Source organism: Aulonocara sp. 'chitande type north' Nkhata Bay, linkage group LG20 (assembly GCF_057382095.1).
Source record: "Aulonocara sp. 'chitande type north' Nkhata Bay isolate Kocher_YH1m ecotype deep benthic linkage group LG20, A_spYH_male_GT1.1, whole genome shotgun sequence".
Lineage (NCBI taxonomy): Eukaryota > Metazoa > Chordata > Actinopteri > Cichliformes > Cichlidae > Aulonocara > Aulonocara sp. 'chitande type north' Nkhata Bay.
Window position 1 is genome coordinate 31,246,040 of NC_141363.1, and position 20,502 is coordinate 31,266,541.

The following is a 20,502-nucleotide window of genomic DNA, read 5'->3' on the forward strand; positions in this document are numbered from 1 at the left end:
TGTTCACACACAGATTTCTGAGGGATTTTCCAGGAATGGCAATGCTTTTTCAGAGAATCAATTTCGGATCAGAAATCGCTGATTTCCTACTCGCTGATCTCTAATCTGGAACATAATCTGCTCTGGAGCAGGTTATGTTACTATGGCAATTTACAGAGATAACAAGTGAACCGCCTTCACACTAACCCACACAAACCCAGGGTTAACCCTGAGGTTACCTGGAAAAGACTAAATCCAGTTCTGTAATACAGTGTGTGGTCCGTGTAACCAGTTTGTTTTTGATCACAGATCAAAAGGTTGTTGAGATATTAACTCAACTCCAATTTTAATTTGCTGTGACAAAACTTAGAAACACTAAGACCCAGTTTATAGATCATGTGCACCAGTTTTGGTAAAGATTGTTGCTCAGACAGTTCAAATTAATTTCAAACATCACAGTTGGTCCAGCTATAGACCAGTCTGTAAATACAAGTTAAGCTTTATTAGGTAAAATAAACAAAAAACAAAAGCTCTATGACTCATAGCTGAACTCGGGCTTTGGACCAAAAGATTCTAAGTGTTAGCAAAATCAGTTCATTATTGCTGTTATTTATATACAATAAGAAAAGTGAAAATGTCCCAAAGCCCCATCCTTTTAAACTTGGATGTAAGATTTCATGACCTTTTATCACCCCAAATGTATAGAGTAGTTACAAAATCTTTAAAGCAGATGTATGTGAGAAACCACTGAATTCATGACACACTCGGTTCAAAAATGAAAACTGAATTCAAAAATGACACTCCCAAATTCCTTCATAGAGGCTACACTGCACTAAAACATCAAAAGAAGAATAACATCTAATCACAACAAATGAGAGGCGTAATTTTAAATTCCAACTGCAATTTGCAAATTACCTTTGGCCTGTATTGCACTGAGAATGTTTCGTCACACAGATATGACTGATTCTGATACATGCAACAATGCAAATATTGGGTCAGGCGAGTATATGTCACTATTCTTTATTATATCCACTCTTTTTCACAATGCTAAATGACATTTAAGGGTCAAAAACACCAAGAGAGCCAGTGATTCAGTTGTTTTCATTCTTCCTGCAAACATACCTTCTCTATTGAATAGAAGTGTTGACGGGAGGCAGGCAGGTGCACACGCCATGCCTTTTACGCAGCCATGCCTTTGTGATTCATGCAAAACGCAGTTTGCATGAAGGGAGTACGTTGGTAGTTTGCTCCAAAATCCCGGATTGCTTTTCAGTGTACTGGTAAAACTTTGAATTATTTTACACACCCTAAGTAGCGAACAGTCCAAAACACTTCCTGTTCTTTCATTAAGGAGCACTGTTTTAAGAGACTTCACAGTTTTCCTCATGTTTTATCAGCGTGCTGACCTCAGCAGTTTGGTGTATCAGCTTGTCAGCTTGCTTGTCACGTGCTTCATGATGTTGTGATGTGGACATTTCTGTGCTCTTTGTGCAGAGGAGGTTTTTTTTGTTTTCTGTTCTCATGCTGTCCCCCCATAGGAGCCCAGCATGAGTAGAGGTCTCTTTTTTCCCCCTCCTCGTCTTGCCCATTGTAGTGTACATTTCAGTGTTTTTCCATAATACTACCGGTCTCTGACCTGTCTCCCCATGTGATGTCTGTGTTGTGTATGTAAGGTCAGGGAGGGTCCCATTTTGCTGCAGGGGAACTTGCATGTGACAAATAAAGGCTTTCTTGACTCGACTTGACTCTTGAAATACAAGTTAAAATGCATTTGGAAATCACTGCTTTCTTCCTTTATGTGAATTTTCCATCTAGTTTTCTGAGCTGGGTTGTATCCCAGCTTTTTCCACATCTATCAGGAACAAGATAAAGTATATTAGTGTTTTGCTCTTTACCTGTCACAGCTCTCCTGAATCCTTGCTGGGTGTCAACAACTGCACATCTGTTGTTGCTCTTTTTCACCCAAAAGGGAATAGCAATTCCACCTCAACGGGGTAGTGATCGCTCACCCTAAGGGCACAAGGATTTGTGTATAAAATGAAAAATAGAAAAGAAAAATAGCCATTCAAGTGCATATCAAGAAGAGGGATAGATCAGATAGCTCACCATTTCTTCTGTCATTTGAAACTCTTTGTGAAAGTTAAATGGTTTAGCTGAGTTTGGCACAATGGCTGCCAGCATATCTTCTCCATACACAACTATCCTGTGGAAGATGTGCATTCATTCAATTCATGAATTCACATAACAACATATGCAGTTGTGGTTAGACATTTACATACAGTCATCATGGGTATAAATGTTATGATAATTCTGGGCTTTCAATAATTTCTTTGAACTGTTCATTTTCCAGGGTGCAATGATTGTGCAGCTTAAATCTTGGAGAAACTACCAGTTGTAGTTGATTGTGACCACTAAAGAAATAAATTCAAACGTATGCATCCAATTCTTCTTTCTTTTTTTTTAATCATTAAAGATGTATGCTGTATAATTATTCTATCCTGGAAAAAAACACTTCAAATAAATCAATAAAAGCCAAACATTACATTGACATTCATGCCCTCAACGAGGGCAAATAAACTTCTGACCACAGTTGTATATCTTGCCACAAATCTTTCTAACAAACCTGTCATAAGCGTGATGATCACTTGTTTTTGCCCTGGTGTCCACGTTATCACCAATCAGCCAGTAAGAGTTCTTGTCACTGCGAATGTGGATCTCCTCCCTTTCCTTGGATGAGAGATACCAGCCATCTGCCCTGAAGTCTCCCAGGATCATTACATTCTAAAGGAAATTAAGAAAACAAAAAACAAAAACGCAGCTTTTCAGGCTAATACAACTTTAAATATCCCTAAAGAAAATATGAGGACACTGAGTGATAATTTACAGGTTGTGCAATAGATGAGATTCCTCTGACCTGATATCTCTGTCTCTATATATCTTTATCTATGTGTATCACAACTCAAAAAATGCATCGGGATCGGAACTATATCCCTCAGCACTGCAACAGAAACAGTTGACTTGACTCCAATAACATCCTCTGTAGTTACATACTGTAAGTTAAACATATTTCCCTGCTCACACAAGACACTAAACTTGATAAACCTGCTGCAGTCTGCTGTAATTAGCATGTCACGCTGCATCAGACTCATTCAACAAACAGATCCACGGTTAAAAATGACTCGTACATACTGCTGATGTCCCAGCAACTGACTAACATGTACACACACAGACCTAACTCCTTGTTCTGACTGAACCAGGTACCATAAGCTTCAGTAGGGGCAAAGATTGACCTGTGTTATGAGTTTTAAAGTAGAGAATATAGGGCTCTCTTTTAAATGCATCCACATCATCGACCTGGTCATCCTTATACTGATAGCAATCGATAAGGTCGACCACATCGTCCCTTCCAGCAGGACAAAAAAATTATTCTATAGAGCTGTTCAGCTTTACAGTATGTGGGATTATTTGAGCTTGCCTGTACAGAAACAGGAACTGTTCCTTGTATCTGCTCCTTCCCAGACGGGTACTGAGCTGCTGAGCATAGTGATGGGTGATGCTGACCCTGAGATGTGGACAACAGTAAAAGTAAGCATACTTATAGGAAGAGACAGTTTTACTTTAGTCAGAAAATCTTTTTTTTTTTTTTAAGTAAATTCACCCGTTCAGCTCTTCCACTAACACTCTAACAGAATCTCCAGTCACATTCACCACCTCCAGAATAACTATGATGTCATATCAAGACACAATCTACAACAAATAAGCTTTGTTAATAAAAGAAGTGCAAACAGTGTTATTGTTTTGTTTTTGTTTGTTTGTTGTTGTTTTGGGGTTGTTTTGAATCAATGATAATGAAAGCAGAAGAAATGAGAAGCGATTTTCTTTTTTACTAACCCTGATAATGCACCTGGCTACTTCCCAGTTTTCATTTTCACACTTGATAATGACTGTTTCCCAACACTCATGAGTGAGTGACATTGACAACAAATTTCCAAAGAAGAAATGCATTACACATGTTTTGTGATGTGTTGACTCTGTACACGGCGTCCTCATTTAAAGAGTTCATATCAGCCATTTCATTCTTTGGTTTGCCTCGCTAACGCCAAGGAGAAATGTTTTACCTTAACCAGGCTTGTCAGGACCGCTGGATCTGAGACCTTAGTCTCAGATCCAGCATTGATCTGAGACTAATGAATGAATTGAATGAAGCAATCTTCATTTCTGTCAAAGGAAGACCCGAAGGAAATATTCAGTGTCATGCAAAAAGCATTTTAAGTATACGCATGACGCTCACTCTGTTCTCTTGACTTTATTCAGCTCTGATGAAATGTTGAGCGGGTGGCACAGATTCAGTGTCATACAAACAAACCCTTATAAATCTGGTTATGTGAGAACATTTTTCCTTTGTACAGTAGTTGTTTGCTTAAAGGAAAGCGATGATTGGATAATTGGACGCGCAGGGAGAGAGGGAGGATTTGAAAAACAAACAAGAGAACAGACAGGTTTCCTTTTTTTTAGTACAACTGGTTTCTATTAACATTAGTGAAAACACATTTAATTTAAGTGTGGTAAATTTTTAAATCAAACTATTTTCCTCTTTTGTTCCATAGGATAATAATGTGTACTTTATTGATCCCAGTGGGGAAATTACATTTGACCCATTCACTCAGTGAAGCAGCGGGCAGCCACACCGGGGAGCAGTGTGTAGGGACGGTACCTTGCTCAGGGGTACCTCAGGGTAGCCATTCGGTGAATTCGAACCCCCGACCCTGCCCCATGGTTGATAATTTGTAATCATAACTGTCATAACTGTGTCAAATTTATCACAGCACAGAGGCAGCAGCAGTGGAGATCAATCAAAGATAGAAATAAAGAAATACTTTAGTCCATAATAACCAAGTAAGGAGCTTCCTGTTAATGAGTGGAGTGTGTGAGGTTATGAGGGCGTAGTTAGTTGGTAAGGTTTTCCTTGTACTTTTTTGACTTTACTCTCTTACAATCATATTTACTAGTTTAGTACCTCAAGAAGAAAAATAACAGTTTTCCAGAAAATTTGTGACTTTTTTTTATTAAACGTACTACTAGAGTTTCAGGACTTCAGAGTTTCTCTTTCAGTTAAGGGAGGTTTTACGAGGTCCACTGATGTGCATGTAGTTTCCAGTGTGTAATGCATATTATAATATTTGGGAACATTTCCAAAAGTAACATTGCCTACTGAAAGAATTTTCTGCATATACTGACTTAAATTTACATTAAAAACTTGTGGCTCTGCAGTTCATTATGTTAAATAAAATCTTTCTTTATTCATAACAGGGAATGTTTTATTTTTCTTGATGACTTCTTGATTTACTGAGTTTTCAGACTGTGTGAGTGCAGACTTTTAGTTTGTTACGGAACTCACCTGAAGCTGTGGAGCAGGAATAGTTTCCTGTTGCATCTTTAAAGTGAGGGGTAGGTGGGAGAGCACGAGGTATGTGTCAAACTGGTTTACCCACATTCAATCACTTCACTATCACAACACGCCCAGTTCTGCCTTATAAAGCAGCCAAAAAGATAAAACGTGCACAACAGAGCTATACCACCACTTCTACCAGCTGAGCTCCCCATCCTTTCCAGCAGTGCAAACTCAACAGCACCATGAGTCTGAGGAGCAAGCGGAAGAGCCTGCTGAACTCACCTTCAGGGCGATTCAGCAGTAGTTCCATGGGATCCAACTCCATCCGCCAAATCAGCACCGCTACCGATATCAAACCAGTAACAATCGACAGGAGCCTGCTTGCCCCACTAAACTTAGAAGTTGATCCCACCGTCCAAACTATACGCACCATGGAGAAAAATCAGCTGAAGACTCTTAACAACAAGTTTGCATCCTACATCGAAAAGGTAAGAGGAAATTTTACTGTCACATTTAAAATCTTTTTATTATAAACCATTAAAGTGTCCTTGGGTGACTTGAAAGGCACTCATAAATAAAATGTATTATTATTATTATTATTATTATTCCAAGTTAACTCGGTGGCATTTGAAGCTTCTTTTAAAACCTAAAGTGGGACTGTGTTGGAATTTGTTCGTATCCCTTCTCGTGTGTCAGGTCAGACAGCTGGAGCAGCAGAACAAAGTGCTGGAAACCAAGTGGAAGCTCCTGAATCAGCAAAGTGCCCCCTCCTCTGATGATGCGGAGTCCATTATTAAGACGTTCATTTCCAACCTGGAAAAACAGCTGGAGCTTTGCAGACACGATAAAGTGAGGCTTGAAAATGAGTGCACAGCCATGGTCGAGACTGTGGAAGACTACAAGACTAAGTAAGGTATCCTGGTGGAAGAAATCAAACCACTGCTTAACAGGAGCTCAGCTTTGATATATGATAATAAAGTGGACAGTGATAAGAACTCTGTGTGTGTGTGTGTGTGTGTGTGGGGGGGGGGGGGGGGGTGTCTGTCTGTGTGTAATTTGATATTTTGTGGGTGTTTCAGGTATGAGGAAGAGATCAACTGCAGGGCCACTTCAGAGAATGATTTTGTACTGCTCAAAAAGGTGCAGTATGCAATGACACTAATACTTTTATTTGTGAGTAATAAAAAAAAAATAGCAGTGAAAAGAAAAGTTGTTTATTTATTCTGTTGCTTCCAGGATGTGGATGAAAAAATTATGAGAAAGGTGGATTTGGAAAGCCAGTTGACAGCTATTCAGGATGAAATCTTGTTCCTCAAAGAAGTGTATCAGATGGTAAACAAGCTTACATTAAAAACCTTTTCAGAATTTAAATCAGTGAATTAAATTAGGTGTCATATTCTGGATTTTTTCCTCTTAACTTTCGCTGTATGTGTTGTTTTAAATAAGGAGCTGTATGACATGCAGCAGCGTGTGAAGGACACCTCTGTGGTGGTGCAGATGGACAACTCCCGCAACCTGAACATGGACCACATTATAGCTGATGTTAAGGCTCAGTATGAAGAAATTGCTGCTTACAGCCGTGAAGAAGTTGAAAAGTGGTACAAGAGCAAGGTGAAGGTCTAAGATGAATTCTTGCTCATTACTGTTGATGTAATAAACCAACTAGGAAAATGGGCATAGAGACATGAAAAGGGCTCAGAAGTTACCGCTCATAAATCTACTACAACGTCAAAACGGCATTTGTTAACCCAATAATTACTGTGTTTATATCCTTGTCTCGCTGTTTGATATTTTTCCACACCAGTTTGATCAGATGAAAGTGCAGGTCCAGCAACATAACAGCGAGCTGCAAAACACTAAGGCCGAAATAGCTGAGCTTAAGCGAATGATTCTTCGTCGGCAGACTGAGATTGATGTTATGAAGGAACAGGTGAGTGAAGGGCTTTAAGACTACCTCATAGTCTGTTTGATCTTAAACTGGATTTTAACAAGTATCAAGAGGAACAACAGGTTTAGCTCCTGTTCTCATAAAAAGAAAGGAAACTGAAAACAAATCAAAGGAAACATTTTTTCATCTTGAACTGACAGCTAATTGCATACATTTAGTTATTGTTAGCTGCTCTGAAAAAGCAGTTTGGTTTTCCTGTTACCATAACCCATACAAAATCGGGGCGACCGTGGCTCAGGGGGTTGGGAAGCGCATCTGTAACCAGAAGGTTACCGGTTCGATCCCCGGGCTCTCTGTCCTGGTCGTTGTGTCCTTGGGCAAGACACTTTACCCTCCCACCTACTGGTGTTGGCCAGAGGGGCCGATGGCGCGATATGGCAGCCTCGCTTCTGTCAGTCTGCCCCAGGGCAGCTGTAGCTACAACTGTAGCTGCCTCCACCAGTGTGTGAATGTGAGAGTGATTGAATAGTGGCATTGTAAAGTGCTTTGGGTGCCTTGAAAAGCGCTATATAAAGCCAATCCATTATTATTATTAAAATCATCAGGAATCACTGTGAAGCTCAGATTTAAATAAAGCTTTTCTCTTTGTCAGTATTCCCACAATGAGGTAAGCATATCTGATATGGAAGAGCGAGGGGAAGAGGCTGTAATAGATGCAAAAAGCCGCATTAAGGACCTTGAGGCGGCTCTGAGGCAGGACAAGCATAACATGGCCAAGCAGCTCAGAGACTACCAAGACCTCATGAATGTCAAGCTGACCCTGGATATCGAGATCTCCACCTACAGGAAACTCCTGGAGGGAGAGGAAGAAAGGTAAGCCAGCAGAACTTAGGAGGTTGCTGGCAACAATGTGTTAAGGAAGAAAATGGATGGATGGATGGATGGATGGATGGATGGATGGATGACCATTGATGTAAGGTTTCAGCTTGGAAACTGTCTACAGTGATTCAGAAAATGATTAAAACATATTAATCATTACTGATATTTTTGGTTGTATGAGCTACTGTACGTGCATACCATCTGTCATCCGACAGTTTAGATGGAAATTGGGTGTGGTATAGAAAAACAAAAAAACACCACCTTGAGCAAAAGCCTCAGTCAGAAACAAGAAGTTATTTGTTTGGTTTGGTTGTTTTTAATAGTTTCACAACCACATATTTGTCTCACTATTCAAATAGTTCACCTCGGTGTGTTGCATTAAACAATAAAGAACTGAGCCCAGGGGTGGAATGCAAACACCCACAGGTATTTGACAACTGGTGGTAACTGCAGTCGTAGAGCAGAGCGGCCTTTCAGGTGCAAGTTTGAAAGACAAATCTACATCCAATCTGCAAAGCCCAATCCACATCCAGAACCAGAACCAGACTTTGACAAGTAACACATAGATGAGATTTATGGTTTATTGGAAGTCTGTCTTCCAGTTTTATGGCAGGAAAAAAACAAAATGGTAAAACAATTACTTTGGGTAATTTGGTTTATCACTTGTCTTTCTTTGCTGGATCTTAAACATGAGACAGGTTTATTGCACAGCTCCCTCTAGAGCCACAAAGGGCTTTGCAACCTTCACTTGAACAACCGTGTGAATAACTTTACCAGTACATGCCCTATAATGTATTTCCTGCTTTCACCCTGACAGACTTGGTAAAGACTCTGTTATCAGCATCCAAACAGTGCCCAACAAAAGTAAGTACAGTACTGTATTTTACAAATAAAGATGAGATCATCTTAATGGCCTTCATCTCGGGGATCAGAGTGACACCCTCTTCTCTCTTTTTTCTGTCTTCTTTTCAGCAGCTGTTGCCAGTAACGACTGTGTTGATGGCACTGAAAGAGTGTTCAGTGTCCAAACAGTGCCCAACCGAAGTAAGTACAGCACTGTATTTTACAAATAAAGATGAGATCATAACAATAGCCTTCATCTCAGAGATCTAAGCGACGCCCTTTTCCGACTTCTCCACAGCTGTGCCCGTTACCATGCAGAGACAAAGGTCAGGTCCTGTTCTCATCAAGACAGTGGAGACCATGGACACGACATACACCGAAGGCAAATAAAACGCAGCAGTGCTCTGAACTGACCGATTGCTACTTAAAACTACCCTTAAATTAATCTGTTTTCAAACTGTTGTAACCTCACTGTATCAAAAGGCCATGTGTATCTGTGTCTCTGTTTTTCGTTTCCTTGTGATTCTGTCACATTAAATTACAAATTGTACTCAGCAACTGTAAGACGTTTGTTAGTTTGCTCTATAGATGTTCCTAATAACTATTAAAAACTATTCTTTTTATTGTTAGATCTTGCTGCACAGCTGTTGTTCTGATGTGTCTCTTATAAAGCATAAGGAGAAAATAGCTTCAAAGCTTTTACATTTTTTTTAATATGCACTAGACGGACCCAAAGATATTGGGTCACAACTTTAAATCTCTAAACTGAGGTGTTTTCAGTGTCATTGCCACAGGTATAGTCCAAGTCGTTTTAAGGAGCTCACTTCAGCTGTGTTACTGTAACAGGATGACACTGTTGCAACAGGTCGGTTTGTTAAAGTTTGTACCTATTACGCAATCAACTGAAAGAGCTTATTGCAAAGGGGAAGTCTAATTTCAACACAGTTTTTTTTTTAACTACAGCTCAGTGCAGCTGGTGCATTTCACATAAGTCTCAGACCGCTTTGAGTGGACTCGAGTGCCACAAGCTGGATGGACTGTGTTTGAGTAGCCAGCTAAAAATACAGTGCAGGGAAAAAAGAATTTGGGCCCTTTAGTTTTGTTTGGGGTTTTTTGTTTTTTGTTGCACTTTTATGCTTCACATCATGTATTAAGAGAGAAAGCTATCCAAACCTACCTGCCTCTAAAAATGAAGCAAACTTGAACTTCAGGACCTTGATGGCTAATTGGAAATTTGAATTCTGCTCTCTATCAGAAAATCCTGGAGTTGACTGTCCACCCATCAGTTAATGCACTGAAGCTCAAGCACACACACCCATACACACCAGTGTAATTCTAACACCCATAATACTATATTGTATATTTATATATTTTTTTCCAAACATATGTAGGTTTTGTTTTGATATGTGAATTTGAAAAGCATGCTAACAAAAATAAAGAGGGGAAAACCTTTGTTTTTTAAAAGTAAACATACATTAGCTATTAAGCAGCACAAAATACATACGGTAAACTAAAAAACACAAGTAGGTAAATGTTTTGAAGAGTTGGTCAAGCTCTGCCATCTGTAAGACACAGATGCATTTTGAAATCCCACAGCGCTTTTCCTACTTTCAGCTAACCGCTATTTAACTGCGATCATGGCAGCCCTCCTGTTATTTTGCGTTATTTTTTATACTGGGTATTACGGTAAGAGAACCCGAGATATGATTTCAAAATAAAAGCAATCTTCCGGTGAATGTGATTCCAAAGAAAGTAATAAAAGTTCTTAACTTGACACTGATTTACACCGTGAGGGTGTACGGTTCATAAAGAGAAATTAGTATTTGGAAACATCGAGTTTACTTGTTACGGCTTTACAAGTCTTTAGAAATCTTCATTTTTAAATGTTTGTATAATTAAGAATTAATATAGTAGTAAATTTGTTATATTTAAAAATGTATTTATTTAAAATTATTGTTAAAATGTATTTATTTTGAAATCGCGTCTCAGTTTCTCTTACCGTAATGTCTCGTATATACAACCCAAAACAACGTAAGAGGACTGGCTTGAGGGATTAGTTAGGGTGTGACTTCTTCTTTCCTTTTTTTTTTCTACCAGTATACCACAGAAGAGCCACTGCGCTCGTGTGTTTTGGTTTGTTTTCCAAAAGCACCGTATCCAAGGCAACTATTTCTAGTTGTGTTTATTGTACTTTTCTGTAAACACGTGAGCTGAGTTGTCACAGCTGGTAAGTAGTTTAACACACTGGAAATTATTAGTGGACACGGATGATATGTTGCCTGTTCTTGCACGCTTTAACCAAATTGTTTAATTCTGTCTTCTGGTTTATACATACAGAGATTAACGCAATGGACAAAGACTCCGTGCTAATTCATATCCTGAAGTCAAAGGGCACTCCTACGCTCCTTGGTGGAGACCTGCCTTTCAGAGTCATAAACGACAATAAGTACATATCCCCACTCTCTGCAGAAGGCGAAGTGAGAGAGGAAAACTTGCCCACCGTGGATCAAGCCATCCACACAGCCCTGAGTGGTGAGAATAAAACTGTTATCCTGATAGGCTCAGAAGGATCAGGTAAAACCACTACTGTGGAGAAGCTCGTTGTGGACTGGGCAAAGGGTGTACATCTACAGAACTTTGAATATGTCTTCCATTTCCGTTTCAAGGACTTAAATGCTTGTGAAGATGCACTCTCTTTAGAAACCTTAATCCAACGCTGTCACCACTATTTCCCTCCTCAGTCCATGCATCTGGTTCTGCAGAAGCCCGAGGATGTGCTGGTTGTTTTTGATGGTCTGAATGAGTGTAAGTACAGCCTGGACCCCTCTGTGCTCACCCTCTGCTCTCACCCGACCCAGGCAGTTTCAGTGGACTGTTTAGTGGCCAGTCTGCTTCACAGATCTCTGCTGAAAGGAGCTGCAGTTGTGTTGGCCACCAGGCCAACGGCGAATCTGAAGTTTCTTAGCGGTTCTCAGGTGAAAGTGTTAGGGTTTCTGAAGCCCCAAAGAAAAGCTTTCGGAAACTGCTTCTTTACAGATGCTGCTGCTGCCAACAAAGCACTTATGCACATGGAGAGGTCTCTGGGCTTTTATGATTTCTGTACATCTCCAAGATTTTGTTGGACAGTTTGCTCTGTTTACAAGCCTCTTATTGATTCTGGAGGAAAACTTCCCGAGACTTTATCTCAGCTGTTTGTAGATATCCTGGTTGGCTTGATCCAGACGCTCTCGCTGAGTCAAGCAGAGGGCACAGAGCTGGTGTTGGCCCTCGGCAGGATGGCTTCTCATTGCTCTGTTGAGCAGCATTTGAGCTGCACCAAAGCGCAAATGTATTCCTTTGGCTTTCAACAGTTTCTCACCTCAGTTGATACTTTCCTGCGAATAGATGGTGAAATGGAGTCTGATACATGTGTGCTCTCGTTCCACTCGCAGCTGATCCAGGAGTTCATCCTGGCATTGTCTTTCTTTTTGGGCAAGATGACGTATACGAGTGCTGAGAAGATGCTGAAGAAGCACGAAGATGGTACAAAGTTTCTAGATGTTTTCCTTTCAGGGCTTTCTGAACCAACTCAGCGCAGACCACTGGAGAACTTCCTGGGAGAGTTCAACCCTGATCGGGTCAAAGATTTCAAGCAGTGGTTTAAAAGCAGCTCAGAGGAATCACTGCAGGGATATAATGCAGACGAGCACTATAGATGCTTCCGCCTGCTTCATCAAGCTCAAAATGAGAGCTTGGTTAAGGAGATCATCAACTCCTCAGCACGAATAGGCCTCAGCTATGGCAGCCTGACCCTTCAAGACTGTGTACCTTGGAGTTATGTGGTTACATGCCTTGGTGGGACGAAGTCGTTGAATCTGTACAATACAAAGAATCTAACAGAAGAGATGGCAGAAGTCCTGGCTCCAGCTATGAGTCTATCACTCAAGATAGTGTAAGACAGGTTTAGATAAAATTGACATCATTTGATTCATATGTTCAAAGTGCATTGATTGTTGCTTTAAACTGTGCTGTCCACCCGCCAGCTTGCAAAGAAGCTTTTTGAGTACTGGGGCTGTTCCTCATCTCGCTTCAGCTCTCAACAGAGGAATTACCACGGAGCTGGATCTCTCTTACTCCCGCCTTGGTGACGAAAAGTTCAAAATCCTCTGCACTGGACTCAGAGACTGCAAGATACAAGAATTATGGTAAGAATTGCCCTTTTTTTTTAAGCAATCTTTGTTTTTAAAATTGGAAGAATGATTTACCTGCTTTGGGTTTTAGTCTTCAAAGTTGCAATCTGACAGAGGAAAGCTGTGAAGACCTGGTTTCTGTGCTGACCTCAGGCACCTCTCAGCTATGCTTGTTAGTAATGTCATTCAATAAGATTGAGGACCAGGGATTTGCAAAACTGTGCGACGCACTGCATAGCCCTCACTGCAAACTTCAAGAACTCAAGTATGTACTTCAATAGTGTAGTTTTCATTAAAACTTTTGTATCCTGTCTGCTTTTATTTAAATCACTGACATACACACATAATTATTGTTTATTGAAAGGCTTGACAGATGTGATCTGACTGAAGCGTCCATGAAGGTTTTTTCTGCAGCTTTGCGTTCTGGACAATCAGAGCTGAAAAAAGTGATACTGGCACGAAACACGATGGATGACAGCGGAGTGGAGGCTTTGTGCGTATCCCTGCAACATCCACTCTGTAAACTACAGAGCCTCAAGTAAGACTGTTTAAATAAAACTGCATCTGTAGATTTTAAAAAAAAAAAAAAAGTAAAATATAAGAACACAAAAATCACACCACTACATATTTTTCTGCCTTTTAACTTTTCTTTTAGTCTCTATACGTGCCAGCTGACAGGCGCATGCTGCTCTCATCTGAAGGAGGCCTTAATGTCGGAGTACTGTACTCTATCAGAGCTGGAGCTGTCAGTGAATGAGTTAGGCCAGGAGGGGGCGCTGTTGCTCTGCCAAGCCCTGAGACGGCCTGGTTGCCCTTTAGAAAAACTTGGGTAGACTCATTTGTATTAACTTTTTAGTGACAGAGCAACACCTTTCTCAAATATTTAGTGAATTTCAGATAACAGCATTATTGTGTGCTTTGCCCCACCCTACAGTTTGACACGATGTGAGTTAACTCGACCAGTCTTTGAGGAACTGGGCTCAGTGCTGAAAAGTGGGACTTCTCAACTGAAGTCCCTGAGCGTGGGTTTAAATAAAGTAGGAGACCAAGGGGTTAAACATCTCTGGGATGCTGTTGCACACCCAAGCTGCCTGTTGGAAGAGCTGGAGTGAGTTGAAAAAAATGATGTGATCATAATCACCACATTATAGTCCACTACATTTAAATGTTGGTCTGTTTGTTTTGTAGTGTTGAAATGACCCAGCTGACCAATGCCTGCGTTGAAGACTTGTGCACTGCAATAAGAGCCAGTAAGACACTGAAGAAGCTGGAAATGAGAAACAACTCACTGACCGATGCTTCCATCCCAGCACTTGTCCAAGTCATGCAGGACAGCCACGGGATGCAGGAGATGAAGTAAGCGCGATTCACTTTAGTTAATAACGCTTAAGCCAGAGTGTGCACACGAAAGAAAATTAAGTGTCTAACCACTGCTGTTGTTTCTAACTCTTTCAGCCTGAAGTACAATGATTTCAGCGAAGACCTTTTTGAGATGTTGGAGAAGTGCACGAAAATAATATACTGAAGAAGCTTGACTCAGATTGCTTAAAAATTACTTTAAGTTTTGTTTTCTAAGTATTATTGTTGATTATTATAAATGTTACTCATGGAGATTTTTGCTTGCTACAGCAGTGAGGACAGGAAGGTTGTAACGCGTACGCATGTTTATACGATGAATCCCAACAGTTCCAAAATGTTCCTACCATTTACTCTTCCAATAAAATATATTTAAATTATTATGGTTATGCTTTCATCATATGAAATAAGGCAATGTGTGAAGACAGTTTTCACAGTCAAGACAGTAGTTTTCGTTCTACACTCATTACAGTATAAAGAATGAAAGAAAATCACCACTGGATTTGATGCAAATGTTTTATTACGAAATCTTTGGTTTTTTTGAATCAGGACATCTTTGGCATTTGGAATTGTATTCTAAAGCCTAACTCAGTAAGGCAAATGACGTGATTTCTTCTTTCATTAGTCAAACATTTTACCAAGTTTCAAAATAGAAATTATTGACATGTACATATGCAGCAGTAGCCGTGTGAGCAGTCATCCATTTGGTGCTGTTTAGTGTAACTTTAAGAACACACACACACACACACAAACACACGTTGCTGTCCACTCCTGTAAGCAACAGCAGATGTAAACTTCACACTATAAAAGTCTGTATGCCAAAACTGGAGTTCCTCTGTTCAGGTCCTCCCTCTGTTTGAAAAACACATTTTTCTGAGTGGGCAACAGTTCTTCTCAGAAGGTCACAGTGACACGGTGGGTTTCACAGGCACGCTGGTGAATGAAGGCCACACTTGAAATAAAATATCCTCTCTTTGGTACTCAGTGGTCATGAGCTTCTCCATTAAGGTTACTGGTGCGACTGTTTCCCTTGAGGGTTTGGTTCCGGCTTGGGTCTGTACTGCTACAAATCTCCTCTTCTGAGCTGCTCTCTACGTCACTGCGATCGTCTTTCGCCACCTGTAAAAGAAGTATTAGTTTAACTACTAGTTATGAATCATGGCTTAAAAACTGAACCTTATGCTAGCTCCAATGTGAGACTATAAGTACCCTAATGAATTTGAGCTGATGTTAAGCGAGTAATGTTTACCATGGTCACATCATTGCTAATGTTATCTGATTAGCATGATAGAAAAACTGAGATACTGAGGGATCTTGGTGCTAGATTAAATGTGGCTGTATTACAAACAATAGCACAGTTTAGCCTTAGTATCATATACTGAAATTGACAAAATGTGACAGGATACAAGAGGGGAGGGAAACCCAGCTGCCTTGGTTAAATGTGAAAATCAATTTCCACAACCGATCCCAAAACTAACCTTTCCCCTGAAAATGGCTTTGATGGCAATGCCCATGATGAGGTAGAACCAGATAATGTGAAGGCACTGCAGGACCAGCAGCAACCCATTCAACAGCCACCAGGCCCGATAAGGCCCGGCAATCTCCCAGCTCTCAACCAGAACACTGTGAATAATCCTACAACAAAAACATGCAGATTTTTAGCAGATGTATCTGTATATAACAGTTAAGAAAATAGTAATAAACAGGTGAGAAGATAACAAGAGTTTTACAATAAATATAAGGAAGAAAGCTCTTGTTTTTCCTCACCAGAAGGGAAAGATGACAAGTCGACAGATGAAAAAGCTTATGCTGAAGAAGACAAAGAGGCCATCACATAGCCTCTGGTACTTGGCATAGTTTGCCATCTTGGCTGCCTTAGGAATAAATAATACATTAGGGATTAATAATAATAACAATAACAATAATAATAATAACAACAATAAGAATGATAAGAATAAAACCCACTGTTGTAATATACACCAGTGTCACACTGTTACTGTAATGTCAATGCGTTGTTTCTCTGTAAAACTGGTAGTACAAGTATCTCACATCACAGCTTCTGTGTTCCTAGCTGTGTTTACATACATGTTGGATACCTACACGGGCAGCCTTGCTGAGTTAAGCCAAGAGCCCTCTTTACCAGGATCATGTCTAACATCTAAAAATCTAAAAGATTTACTTTACCTCGAGGAAGATGTCAGATGCATCATGCACACACATGACCATACTGCCAGCTCTTATCATGTTGTTACCATAGGAGAAAGTGATGAGAAGTATGGTAGCCAGATGGTGGACAAGCATAATCACGAAATCCTGCCATCAGAAAAACAAATGTAGGTAACAAAAGAAAGGTAATGAGGTAGAGAAGACGTTCATGTTACTGGCACATTAAATAATAGCATATTAACTTGATATTATGGACGCAAGAATGCAGTTTATCATACAAAGTGAAAATACTGGAATGGCAGCGTAGGGCGTAGAGTTACATGTATTTGAACAGTCATGTGTATTTGAACCTGAAGTTTTGATGAAACTGATGGTTCAAAAAGCCAACATTTGGCCCACTTTTAAACAGTGCAGAGAATCAGAAGTGAAACATGAGTTCACACGATGGTGTAAAAGCAAATCACTATGTGAATCTGAGGATGAATTAGCTTGTAATTCAAGTTGTTTAGCTTTTCTGTTGAGTTCTCACTCTGCTCATGTAGGCATTACTATTGTCCATTTTTAGTGTTATGTGCACACATCTGTAGCTAATGAGAATATATGCAGAGTCTATAAAGTTCAGTTTGTCATTTTTAGTTTGTTTTTACATAACGATAGATGTTAAACTTCCACCTACTCCCTATCAGGCTTAAAACATTTGTTTAGACTGTCACAAATTTGTGTTTGTCTGATACCAACCTCACTGATGTAGCTCATTTTTGTACTTTATTTTGAACAAAAACAAATTAAATAAACCATTCATCTATTTAACACACTCCAGCTATTCATACAACCAAGCATGTCTTTGGACAGTGGAAGGAAATCGTGTACGTACAGTATTGTAAATCCATGCATGTGTTCTCTGTGCCTGCAAACTCCACACATAAAGGCCCTAACTGGCTAGCAAGGTCCAAGCCCAGAACCATATTGCTTTGAGGCACCATGCCTAATCCAATTATTTCTTCTTCTTCTGTCAGTCACTACAGTGGATCATCTCTCATCCTTTCCCATCTTGCCCTTTCCTTTGTACCGCCTGTCACACCAACCCTCTCCTTCTCTACATTCATAAGCCTTCTCTGTGATCGCTCCCTATTTCTATTCCCTGGCAGCTCCATTTTTAATATCCTTTGTCTAATATAACTGTTATCCCTAACCTGCAACTGCAACCAATTTCAAAATTTAGCAATGCCACACAACTACATTTACCACTTTAAATCCATAAAGTGGGAACACATGTTCCAGATTTGTTGATTAGAACCTGCTTAGGTGGTAACAGGAGGAATCTCTTATTTAAACCTCTTATTTAAACCTTTGACATCTAGAATCTTGTGTTCTTTAATTATTCACTTTTAGTGTGCGGTCTTACCATGCCATGATCTAAAAAGCGTTCTTAAAAAGTTTTCACTACAAAGGCTGGATTCCTTCAAGTCTGACAAAGGAAGAGCTCCAAATCATTTGGCATAAAGCAATCACCTGTAAGGAAAATCCTTTACAAGTGGCACAGAATAAAAACAGCTTTTAGCATATGAAGCTCATCCCAAATCTAAAGCGTGGCACTGGAAGTATTATAGTACTACAGCTTTGCAGTTATTAATTGCTCTTTAAATTCTGCATCATATTGTGCTTAAAGAAAATGGAAATGCCCACGAGCTGAGGTGAACCTGGAAGGTGCCCTTTTAAAGGGCAAAAGGATCCTCAGCACACAAATGCATCAAATGGGTAGTTTACAAAGAAGAAATAGAGGGTTATGGAACGGCCCACAGTCAGGAAGAAAAATGAAGCTCCCTGAAATGTTGCAGGCAGATTTGAAATAGGCTGTAATTTTCTTTGTGGTTGTGTTCAAGCGTTTACATCTGTAGACACAGTTTAAAACAAGATCAAATGGTGGCCTGCCCAAACACATGAAAAACAAGCCAATTTCCATGTGATCTACTTATTTTTGAATGTATACTTTATTGCCCTTTTAGCCAGAGCACATAATCAAGATACAATCCTACACGCTTCCTTTAAGAAAAAAAAAAAAAAGGATTTGGCTTTGATACAAAAGGCAATGTGCATTTATTGAGGCAATTAATAGTTAGTTAGGCCGGTTGTTGTTGGACTCACCTTTCTTTTAATGTCTATGAACTGGGAAAACATCAGAGACCAATAAAAAGCCAGCTCTACAAGATAGTAGCTGTGCTGTTCAGGACTCAGTGGCTTTGGGAGAGAGTGAAAGAAACACACCTTTGATAAATATGTAGCAATACCAACTGACCTGTTAACATTATGGTGGTAAACAGAGTCTCCTTATAATAAAAGTAATCAAATATAATGCGTAAGCAGAAAAAAATATTAACCTGAAAAGGGTAGTTCTGCCAACACTCTCTGGTATCCCACATCCACGATGTCTGAAGGAAACAGATTACAAAAACATGCATTATACTGTTGCAGGTTCACCTATTACGAGCCAACGATAAGAACCGCTTCCGTGAACCGTAATAGTATTGCAGAGGGAAAAAAGTACATTTTAAACTTACCGACCACAGATGGTTGATGCCATAAATAAAAATCGCCAGGTAAAAAGTGAAACGCCACCTGAAAGGAAAGAGAAGAATAGAAAGACGAATTTAGCATACACCGGAGGCACTTACATACATAAGCACACTCCCAGTGATCATTTTAACATTTACTAAGTAGCACTTAGACTGGCATCTGTAAGGTTTCAAAACCAAAATACTTGGCCTATTTACATTTTTACTTGATGAGTGTATCAAAAGTGATCACCAAGATGGTTAAAATACATTTTTAAGAGATATTTTCACTAAATATTATGGCAACCCATCTAGAAAATTCTTGTGAACAACTACTGTCTGCAAAGTATTAAGCTAAGTCCTCAAGCAGATGCTGACAGGCACATTGGATTAATTCTCTGGGGACCGTGGATGCCTGCGCAGCATTTCAAAACAATTTATATGACAGGAGCTTATATGCACGTGCATGGGCTAGCGCTGTTAAATCCCCTCAATTGTTTGTACATTACAAAGCAGAAACCCCTGTAGAAACCTACGTACATGCTCTCACAGAACTTTTTCTGTGTGCTGGGCCTGTCCTGGTTCCGACGGACGCGAAACCATCTCTGTATTTTCCGTACATCCCAGTCCAGCTGCTTGGAGAGTCCTTCCAGTTGCCTTTCATCTGGACTCTAAAGAGGACAAACATAAAATAACTCTCCACTCCTTGTAAAACCACAAAACCAATAGGTATGCCTGTCACATGACAATAGGTATTGACTGAATATATCATTATGACTGTGGCGGTGTGTTCCAGTGCAATAACATCATGTTGCTGCTGCAGTGTGTACAGGGACGTGTAATAGACTACAGAACAAACACGGGCTTTATGTACCGCTTTGGACTGATACAGCCTCTCCAGGATAGCATTGGGCTGAGCTTGCCGAGGCACTCCCGCCTGAATCTGAAGTATGTGGGCACAGGGCTTGGCCACTAGCCTGTATACACACAGACAGAGGGGCAAAAAGAAGAGGGTGGGGAAGCAGAAGTGTATGGTATTAGAAGAGAAATTCACACAGGGAGAGACTTAGAGAGAGTTGTTTAGTGTCTCCAAGAAAAGCAAAACAAAACAGAGGGTTATCCAACATTTGCTAGGAGATTCCACCATTTACATGAGCTGTGGAGCTTTCACAGTTTGCCCACAGAGTTACGCCTTGCATACATTTGTTTAAGACGAAGGAAGCATAACAGAAGCTATAGGGGGAGACACAAGGAAATGCTGAAATGAAGGGATCCTGA

The 20,502-nt window shown here is 40.0% G+C and overlaps 3 protein-coding genes and 1 pseudogene across 6 annotated transcripts in view; 2 read left to right on the forward strand and 2 right to left on the reverse strand.

Moving 5' to 3' along the window:
* Positions 1-1,937: 1,937 nt before the first annotated feature.
* On the reverse strand, positions 1,938-5,413 carry LOC147305944 (deoxyribonuclease gamma-like; annotated as a pseudogene).
* Positions 5,414-5,510: 97 nt separating this feature from the next.
* On the forward strand, positions 5,511-9,610 carry LOC147305945 (keratin, type II cytoskeletal 8-like). Of its 2 annotated transcripts, none has more exons than XM_086277598.1 (10): positions 5,511-5,859; positions 6,068-6,279; positions 6,451-6,511; positions 6,608-6,703; positions 6,818-6,982; positions 7,176-7,301; positions 7,912-8,132; positions 8,956-9,002; positions 9,114-9,182; positions 9,280-9,610. In XM_086277598.1, the coding sequence occupies exons 1-10, from the start codon at positions 5,614-5,616 to the stop codon at positions 9,369-9,371; spliced, it is 1,335 nt and encodes a 444-aa protein (XP_086133724.1). In that variant the 5' UTR covers positions 5,511-5,613; the 3' UTR covers positions 9,372-9,610. The 2 variants fall into 2 exon arrangements, with proteins under 2 accessions (XP_086133724.1, XP_086133723.1); XM_086277597.1 differs by having other exon boundaries at positions 5,512-5,859; positions 9,111-9,182.
* A 1,376-nt stretch (positions 9,611-10,986) lies between these two features.
* On the forward strand, positions 10,987-14,886 carry LOC147305946 (NACHT, LRR and PYD domains-containing protein 12). 2 transcript variants are annotated; one of them, XM_086278531.1, is made up of 9 exons: positions 10,987-11,208; positions 11,319-12,912; positions 13,004-13,165; positions 13,242-13,415; positions 13,515-13,688; positions 13,806-13,979; positions 14,085-14,258; positions 14,339-14,506; positions 14,606-14,886. In XM_086278531.1, the coding sequence occupies exons 2-9, from the start codon at positions 11,330-11,332 to the stop codon at positions 14,673-14,675; spliced, it is 2,679 nt and encodes an 892-aa protein (XP_086134657.1). In that variant the 5' UTR covers positions 10,987-11,208; positions 11,319-11,329; the 3' UTR covers positions 14,676-14,886. The 2 variants fall into 2 exon arrangements, with proteins under 2 accessions (XP_086134657.1, XP_086134658.1); XM_086278532.1 differs by lacking the exon at positions 10,987-11,208 and having other exon boundaries at positions 11,414-11,513; positions 11,723-12,912.
* A 118-nt stretch (positions 14,887-15,004) lies between these two features.
* Positions 15,005-20,502, reverse strand: part of LOC147305947 (ceramide synthase 5-like) — a 7,521-nt gene continuing 2,023 nt past the window's right edge. For both annotated transcript variants that reach the window (XM_086278538.1, XM_086278537.1), the window contains 9 exons: positions 20,099-20,201; positions 19,765-19,895; positions 19,231-19,288; positions 19,051-19,101; positions 18,818-18,910; positions 16,691-16,819; positions 16,274-16,380; positions 15,985-16,141; positions 15,005-15,625 (listed from right to left, as the gene is read on the reverse strand). In XM_086278538.1, the coding sequence (XP_086134664.1) occupies positions 15,488-15,625; positions 15,985-16,141; positions 16,274-16,380; positions 16,691-16,819; positions 18,818-18,910; positions 19,051-19,101; positions 19,231-19,288; positions 19,765-19,895; positions 20,099-20,201 (967 nt within the window). In that variant the 3' untranslated portion in view covers positions 15,005-15,487. The remainder of the gene's footprint in view (positions 15,626-15,984; positions 16,142-16,273; positions 16,381-16,690; positions 16,820-18,817; positions 18,911-19,050; positions 19,102-19,230; positions 19,289-19,764; positions 19,896-20,098; positions 20,202-20,502) is intronic.

What these genes read in the sequence shown, in the direction of transcription:
- LOC147305945 (XM_086277597.1), top strand. Translation starts at nt 5,614, where the DNA reads ATGAGTCTGAGGAGCAAGCGGAAGAGCCTGCTGAACTCACCTTCAGGG. An exon ending in TTGCATCCTACATCGAAAAG is followed by an intron (nt 5,860 to 6,067) that starts GTAAGAGGAAAT and finishes CTCGTGTGTCAG; the next exon opens with GTCAGACAGCTGGAGCAGCA. An exon ending in TTGATGTTATGAAGGAACAG is followed by an intron (nt 7,302 to 7,911) that starts GTGAGTGAAGGG and finishes TCTCTTTGTCAG; the next exon opens with TATTCCCACAATGAGGTAAG.
- LOC147305946 (XM_086278531.1), top strand. Translation starts at nt 11,330, where the DNA reads ATGGACAAAGACTCCGTGCTAATTCATATCCTGAAGTCAAAGGGCACT. An exon ending in TGTAAACTACAGAGCCTCAA is followed by an intron (nt 13,689 to 13,805) that starts GTAAGACTGTTT and finishes CTTTTCTTTTAG; the next exon opens with TCTCTATACGTGCCAGCTGA. An exon ending in TGCCTGTTGGAAGAGCTGGA is followed by an intron (nt 14,259 to 14,338) that starts GTGAGTTGAAAA and finishes TTTGTTTTGTAG; the next exon opens with TGTTGAAATGACCCAGCTGA.